This window comes from Otolemur garnettii, unplaced genomic scaffold (assembly GCF_000181295.1).
Source record: "Otolemur garnettii isolate 467f Iridium unplaced genomic scaffold, OtoGar3 scaffold00022, whole genome shotgun sequence".
In the NCBI taxonomy this organism is placed as follows: domain Eukaryota; kingdom Metazoa; phylum Chordata; class Mammalia; order Primates; family Galagidae; genus Otolemur; species Otolemur garnettii.
Genome location: NW_003852417.1, coordinates 15898257 through 15906706, shown reverse-complemented (window position 1 = coordinate 15906706; position 8450 = coordinate 15898257). Strand labels below are relative to the sequence as shown.

Genomic DNA, 8450 nt, shown 5'->3' with positions numbered 1-8450 from the left:
CTGAGTTAGTCATGTGGACCTCCTGCAGCTCCTGTGTTTTGGACTCCAGGGCTGTTCTGATTTTGTGCCTCTGCCATTGTCACTGCCTTTGTTCTGTGTTAGTTGACAATGTCAGAGATAATGTTTGGAGGGGAATTAGGACTTTGGTCAAGGCAGGGAGCCCTTTACAGAACTGGATTGGACTCTAGTGTCTCCAAGGTTCCAAGTGAACTCGGAGAGGCTCTCTGGAGGGACAGAGCTCAGAGGTAGCGTCTGAGATGGATGGCAGGGGCCTGAGTGTGGGGGCTGCAAACCTCACGTTCCATGTCCCCTCCCTGCTCACACACCTGCGCCCCCTCTCCTCTGTAGCGCCTGTGTACCCACATCGTGGGAGGGCTGAGACTTGAATGGGAGGCAGGGTCCTTCTTTGTATACCTTTGTCATCCTACCCTTGCTAAACGGAGCTAAGAGGCCTGGCTGAGTGACCAAAAGGGTTCTCTGCTGACCAGGGGACATCTTACTGGAACTCTTACTCTATATACTTGTGGCTAGCTTTGAAGCCCAAAGGAAGATTAGGTGTCATCTTTCTGCGCCATCTGCTGTCTTAAGACCCTCAGCAACACTTTATATCAGGTGGCACAGAGTAAGTAAAGCACCTTGAGCCCTTAATATGTGCCAGGCACTGTTCTGAGCACTTTGTGTTAGTGACTTTCTTAGTCCTTCTGCTTCATTGCCTAGGGAACTGAGGCACAGGGGAGTTCCGAAACCTGCCCAGTAGCACATAGCACATGGGCACTGCCTGCCAGGCCAGCCTCTGGGGCACCAGGCAGCACCCTCTGGCGTGGGCAGGGACCCGTACTGTTTTGTGCGCTTGCTCTGTCTGAGCTGCGGGGGCCTGGAGAACCGGCTTCTGCTTCCTGAGAGTGGGTTTGGCTTCTCATTCCTGAGCTGTAATGATGCCATTTACAAAGTTCTTCACAATGAAGAGACATCGCTGTGGAAATGGAAGAATAATAGTAAAACTGCCGTAAGTGCTTTAGCCTGGAGCTGGTGCCAGGCACACTGGTTTGTCCTAATGGTATGATTCACTGCAAGAAAGATGATGATTAATGCTCATCATAAAACCACAGAACACAGACGAGAGGGACCCTGGTATGACAGGATGGGGTTCCTGGTATGGGGCCCATGCTGGGAGAAGGGAGGGCCTGTGTCTGCAGCGGGCTGGTTCTCCCCTGGGAAGCCAGGTGCCAGACCTCTGGTTTCCAAAGTGAGAGTACCCCCATCTCTGGGGACCTCTTGACAGCTCCATCCAGAAGACAAGAGCTTACCCTCTGCCTGAGCTGTATCCCTGGGCTGCACCTGCCTCTCCTGCCCCCAAGCAGGTGTGTCTGATGTGCACTGGAACTGAGCTCTTTGGGGCATCAGGGCACAACTGCACCTAGTCCACCTCTCCTGCACAGGCCTTAGCAGGAGATGAGGTCCCCTGCTCCTGGCCCATTGGCCTGGGACCCACAGCCTCACTATGGTCTAGCAAGCCCTGGTCAGGCCTCAGGTGGTAAGGACCGAGCCAGTAGCTCTTAGTTTTTTGGTCACCCCAGACCTGGTTAACTTCTGTGACCCACACTCCGGACATAGATCTCCTGGGTATCTCGAGTCCTCCAACCTCACTCGGACTTCCAGCAGCTGACCCCTGGCGACACTTTGGCTGGTCACCTGCTCTACCTGGGGCTCAGTGGCTGCCTGCCCTCTAGCCATATCTCCACCCTCAGCCCTCCCTGCTTCCCTGCTATGGCTTCTGGCTTCTTCTGTATCTGAGCCCTTGGCTGTAGCCTCTACCTCCCCCGGGCTGGCCTCTTTAGCTGCTTAGGCCTTAGATAAGTCATTTTGCTGTTAGCCACAATTCTCCTGCCCCTTGACCTTTGACAGTTTCCATCCTACAAAACCTCAACTTGAGGTTCTCTCTCGTTTCTCACGTCATCCTTCCCCGGCCACCATCCTCCACCTTGACAAGGCTCCCTTCTGGGTCTCCGCCAACCTCCCACCCTCCAGCATCTTTTCTGTCAGTGGTCTCGCTCTTCTCTTTCCCTTCTGCTCAGTCTTTGGCAGCTCCCAGGGCTCAGCCCACTGGTCTCTCCTGCATGTCCCCTGCAGGGAAACCCCCATGTGGTGACTGTAGCTCCCTGGAGCCAGACTCCCGCCTTGCCCTCACATCTGCTGCTCCTCCTGTGTTCCCTGTTTCAGAGACCAGCACCATCCTCTCAGATGCCCAAGCCACAGACTTCTTATGAAAAGAGCCACATAATAAGTATTTTTGGCTTTGCGGGCCATATGGTCTCTGTCGCAACTACCCAGCTCTGCATTGGAGTGCAAAAACAGCCAGAGACAATCGGTAAACAAAGGAGTATGGCTGGGTGCCAGTAAAACTTTATTAATGAAAACAGACAGCAGCCAGAGTTTGCCCACAGGCCACAGCTTGCTGACCGCTATCTAAGCCCTGCCTGGCTCCCAAGCCGCGTTTCTGTTTCTGTCTCCACTGTAGTACACGCAGGTCCCTGACCCTGCTATAGGGTTTGCACCTGTACCTTCTAGATGTGGCCCCTGTGACAGGAACACTCTCAGCATCTTGAGCAAAGGCTCAATTTCAGGTGGGCTTCCTTAATGCTGCCTCCCTTTTTGAGTGCACCATCCTCTGCTCTCCCCCCTCTCTGGGCATGTGGGGCAATACACCCACTGCACTGGGCCACCTGTGTCCACCACAGGACCCTCAGCTCTCTGAGGTGCAACCTTGTGCTCTGATTTTGTATCACGGGCACCTAATGTGGCACCTAGTACACAAGAGGTCCTCAGTCAGGTCAAACCTGCATGTCAGGCATGGTGGGTAACATGAGATGACTCCACAGAGATCTTGTCCTCAGAGCTGAAAGCACAGTGGCTGACACAGGGGCTGTCACACTTTTTGTGGCATGAGGAGGATACTGGGCACAGAGCCACGAGTGGGTTTCCCTGAGGCACTTCTGACTCCCTTAGTGCTCTGAAGGGGCTGTCATGACGCTGAGCCTTCTCAGGGCCAGAAGCTTCCTGTCCTGGGCCCCTAGCTGCCTCCGGACATGAGTCTTGAGTTCTCTATGGAAGGTCAGTGCGGGTCCTGGATGACATTTCTCTCCAGGTCAGGGGTTTCTCCCCAGGATTATTTGAACTTGCCTCTGTAAAATTCCAGGCCAGGCCTCGCCTTCCCCTCTCACCCGTCTCCTTCTCCCAGGAGAACCTCATGTTGTCCATCCTGCCTAAGCACGTGGCTGATGAGATGTTGAAGGACATGAAGAAAGACGAGAGCCAGAAGGACCAGCAGCAGTTCAACACCATGTACATGTACCGCCACGAGAACGTCAGGTGCGCCGGCCTGTGTGGCGCCATGCGTCCCTGTGGGCCCTGCTGAGCACCAAGGGCCTGTGTGGCGTGATGCCTCCCTGTGGACCCTGCTGAGTACTCAGGGCTTTGAGAGTTTCCCCAGGGACTTCCATTTTCAGGAGAAGCCATGCTGGCAAACGTCAGGGCTTGCCACATGCTTCAAGCTGCCTGGTCCAAACTCATCATTGGACAGACTTCTGCTAGGGCGGGGAAGGGACTCCTGTAAGGTCACTCAGCCCATTCAGGGACAGCACTGGGGCTAGAACCTTGACCCATGATTCCAGGAAGGAGGATGTGTCCAGCCCAGGGCAGGAGTGGGGCAGTGTGGGTGGTCCCCAGGCCCCTCAGGGCAGGGAGCCCACAGCGGGAAAGTCCACAAGGACCCGCTGAAGTATTAGGCCCTGATTTTGCCTGGAAGCACCAGGGTCTCCCTGGGAGTTGAGCAAAGACCTTGTCCCACTGACGGTCGTCCCGGCTGCCCTGTGGTTGGGGCAGGGGCTGGTGGTGGTGTCACTCACCACCTGTGGTTCCCTCCTCTCTCAGCATCCTCTTCGCGGACATCGTGGGCTTCACCCAGCTGTCTTCTGCCTGCAGTGCCCAGGAGCTCGTGAAGCTGCTCAACGAGCTCTTTGCCCGCTTCGACAAGTTGGCAGCTGTAAGTGCCCTGCCCCCGCCCTGGCTCCCTCGTTTCCTCCCACTTGTCCTTCCTTTGCTCTCTTTGCCACTGCCCCATGGCTGAGGAGGGACTCAGGAGCATAGGCCGTGCCCTGGCCTTTCAGAAATACCACCAGCTGCGGATCAAGATCCTGGGAGACTGTTACTACTGCATCTGCGGCCTGCCCGACTACCGCGAGGACCATGCTGTCTGCTCCATCCTCATGGGGCTCGCCATGGTGGAGGCCATCTCGTAAGTGGGGTGCCTTCAGGTGGGAGGGGGCCCCAGGGCACATGGTCCTGACCCTGCACCAGTGGAGGAGCAGGCCTTCTGCGCTGCTCCAGCGGATGCCAGCCAAGGCCCCATGGAGGGGTCCATTGGAGGTGTGAAAGGCAGCTCACAGGGGTTCAGCCTTGGTTGACAGTGGCTCAGTCCCCAGCTCTGGGAAGTCAGTGCATAGCTTACCTTCCTCACAGCCAGGGGAAATTTCCAAACCTCTACAGGTTCTAGGGCCTGCTACTCCAACCCTCCTCCACTATTTTGTTTTGTATTTTCCTGGAAAAAGCAGCTGTGAAATGCATCACACCACCCACTTTTTTTTGAGACAGAGTATTACTCTGTTACCCTGGGTAGAGTGCTATGGTGTCATAGCTCACAGCAGCCTCAAACTCTTGCACTTGAGTTTCTCCCGAGTAGCCAGGACTATAGGTGCAATACAACCCTTGGCTAGGTTTTCTATTTTTAGTAGAGAGGAGGTCTTGTTCTTGCTCAGGCTGGTCTTGAATTCCTGAGCCTTCACCTCCCAGAGTGCTAGGATTACAGGCATGAGCTACCATGCCCAGCCACACCACCCACATTTCCTGCACATCTCCTGCCTCCTCAGTGTTTTCTAACTGCGCCCCCCATAGGCGGGTGCAGGGACTGCCCCCCTCATCTTCTAAAGAGGTGACTGCTGAAGCCATGTGATGTGGGCAGAGGCTATGTGGGAGGTAAACTGTCTTCCCCTCACCCTTCCCACTTGTCACTGCTCTGAGTGGCCTGGGAGAGCTCAGGAAGGGCAGTTCCTCAGGTGAGTTAAGCTCTCTGGGGGGCCGGGGTGACGGCATCACATCTCTGAGAGGGTGGCTTTGCGTTTTTAGTCTTCCAAGTTAGAGCGCCTCTGGTATTGGCCTGGAAAGGAAAAAATGCTGCCTTTTACCCAGGGAAGGGGGCGGTTGAGGTTCAAGATTAGAAACATCAACCTTCTGTCCCCTCCCCAGCAGGCAAATTTCTGAATTTCCTCTTTGCCTCTTCCTGGAGTTCTGAGGCGTTTTGCTCACCTCTGCATCTGCAGCGCTTAGAACGTGCTCAGTGAAATCATAGCTGCACCAGTGAATAAAGGACAGTGGGAGAGGAACTGGAGGGCCCTCAGGGAACAGGGAGAGGGGAGGAGACCCGCTCTGCCACCAGTCCCACAGGCCTGGGCTACCTGGGCCCTGCAGCAGGTTGCTCAGCCCCAAGGCAGACAGAAAGCTGCGCCTGCCGGGCCTCAGCCTGGCTGGGAAGGGGGTGCCATGCAGAAGTCCTCCCGGGGGGTGGTCCACACACAAACTCGTCCTTTCTGTGTGACCTGGAAGGTATGTGCGGGAGAAGACCAAGACCGGGGTGGACATGCGTGTGGGCGTGCACACGGGCACCGTGCTGGGGGGCGTCCTGGGCCAGAAGCGCTGGCAGTATGATGTGTGGTCTACTGACGTCACCGTGGCCAACAAGATGGAAGCTGGTGGCATCCCTGGGTGAGTGCCATTCCGAGTGGGCAGGTGTGAGGACCAGGGGAGAGGCCATCCCATCCATCCCTCTGGGCTGTTGCCCTGCTGAGCGATGGGGGGCCTCAAAGAAAGGCCCTTCTTCCCAGGAGCAGCACTGCCCCCTGCAGCAGATGCAGTGCAGAGACCTCCCCTGGGGCACCTGCCTCTTGGGGCTGACGTTAGATGTGACTTCTCCTGCCAGGACCCCCACAGTGGTCTCTCCCTTTACCCACTTGTGGGGCTTCCCCAGGTCTGCTGATGTCACAGCCCAGGTATCCCCAAGTCTAGAGTATAACAGTCAGTTGACAGGCACAGGGGCAGGACCTGGAGGTTACAAGGCGCTGGCGTGTCTTACTTGCTCTGTGACGGGATCAGCCAGTCAGTCAGGCCCTGCCTGCAGGGTGGACAGGCTGGCCATTTCCCCCTGGTCAAGGAGTTCCCTTCCAAGGCAGTTCCGATTCTCTCCCTCAGTTATGACTCCTCAGAAACGGGTTTTATTACCTCTCGGCAGTCGGTGATATGAAGAATAATCAGACCTTACAACTTCAGGGTTCAGAGCAGATTTTCACCTTCCTTATGACTTTTGGTATTCCCAGCTGCCACGAGGAAAAGCTATTCTCACTTAGGGATCCAATGCTGAGGCTTGGAGGGAGCAAGTACCCTCTGCCCCTAGAGCTAGTTAGTGGTGGGCACTTGGTCTCTGCCCCATGTGCCTGGAAGACTGAGGCCTGAGCAGCAGCCAGTGTGGCTATAGTCTGCTGACCTCCACGGGGGTGGGAGAAGGCTGCTGCTGGCCGGTGCTCAAGGACTCCCCGGCTGCAATCCAGGCGCGTGCACATCTCCCAGAGCACCTTGGACTGCCTGAAAGGAGAATTTGACGTGGAGCCAGGCGATGGGGGCAGCCGCTGTGATTACCTAGAGGAGAAGGGCATTGAAACCTACCTCATCATTGCCTCCAAGCCAGAGGTGAAGAAAACAGCCACCCAAAATGGCCTCAATGGCTCGGTGAGTCCCCTAGCCTGCTCCCTGGGTTTTAGGGGGTGTTGGAAAGATTGTAGAATAGGAGTTGGCAGGACTCGAAGATGACCGACTGTGAGAGGCCGGGGCAGGTTGAGTCCCATTGAGCAAGAGATGCATGATCGCAGCCTTGCCGAGGTTTCGGGGACTAAAGGTGACGATAGCAGATCCCAAGACAGCATCCAAAGGGGAGGCCGCTGGAAACGTGTCGGCAGCACTCAGGAAACTGGCTGGGGTGGGGATAGGGTGCCCTGCATGGAAAAAGTGGGTGAAGCCACCGGAGTGACACGTATGGACACCAAGGGAGAGAGGGCACAGAGGGGCTGTGGGGAGGGGGTGACTGGTCATCAAAGAGGAGAAGCCAGGCTGGAGAGGTCTCCTGAGGGGGAACTGAAATAATAGGACAGAACAGCAGAGCTACTGTGTGGTCCTGCCCTCTGCTCTGGTCTTTGTGTGGGGTCCCCGGTGTCTTGAGAGCTCCAGGCACTCAGCAGCTTCCCCAGGTCTGATCACCAACCAAAAATAAACCTGACAGTCCATCTGACTAAAGCCACCAGCAGCTGTTGCAGAAATGAATCCTTCTACCATCCCTCACTGAATCTGGGGATTGCTTTATTTTTTTATTTTTTTTTAATCGTTTGGGATTAAACGATTAATTGAGGGTATAAAGAGTTAGGTTACATTGATGCATTTGTTAGGTAAAGTCCCTCTTATGATTGTGCCCCGCTCTAAAGAGGTGTGTCATACACTGTGACCCCCCCATCCTCCTCTCTTCTCCCCTCTCCCTGCTCCCTTATTCCCTTACCCCTCACCTTGTATTAGCTCATCTACTGCCTTCACATTAGAACTGAGTACATTGGATTCTTGTTTTTCCATTCTTAAGACACTTTACTAAGAAGAATGTGTTCCACCCCAGTCCATCTTTTTTAGTGTATTCCATGGTGTACATATACTACTGCTTGTTAATCCATTCCTGGGTTGGTGGGCATTTAGGTTGTTTTCATGTTTTGGTGATTGTAAATTGAGCTGCAATAAACAGTCTAGTGCAAATGTCCTTATTATAAAAATGATTTTTTTCTTCAGGGTAGATGCCCAGTAATGGAATTGCAGGATGAAATGGGAGGTCTGATTTGAGTTCTTTGAGAATTCTCCATACTTCCTTCCAGAAAGGTTACATTAGTTTGCAGTCCCACCAGCAGTGTAAAAGTGTTGCCTTCCATATCCAAATCAGGATCTGCAACTTTGAGACTTTGTGATGTGGGCCATTCTCACTGGTTGTATCTCAGGGTGGTTTTGATTTGCATTTCTCTGATGATTAGGGACGATGAGCACTTTTTCATATGTTAGCCACTGGTCTGTCTTCTTTAGAGGTTCTATTCATGTCTCTTGCGCAGTGATATATAGGATTGTTGGGTCTTTTTGTTGATAAATTTGAGTTCTCTGGAGATACTACTTATTGTGCTTTTGTCCGATTCATAATAAATAGTCTTTTCCCATTCTGAAGGTTGTCTGTTTGCTTTGGTTGCTGTTTCCTTAGCTCAACAGAAGCTTTTCAGTTTGATTAAGTCCCATTTGTTTATTTTTTTTGTTGTTGCAATGGCCAC

The 8450-nt window shown here is 54.0% G+C and overlaps 1 protein-coding gene across 1 annotated transcript in view; it reads left to right on the top strand.

Moving 5' to 3' along the window:
- The window catches only part of ADCY3 (adenylate cyclase 3), a 92372-nt gene that overhangs the window by 64519 nt on the left and 19403 nt on the right, over positions 1-8450 (top strand). The window contains 5 exon segments of the mRNA XM_012803722.2: positions 3239-3369; positions 3931-4042; positions 4167-4294; positions 5659-5817; positions 6657-6834. Of these exon segments, the coding sequence (XP_012659176.1) occupies positions 3239-3369; positions 3931-4042; positions 4167-4294; positions 5659-5817; positions 6657-6834 (708 nt within the window).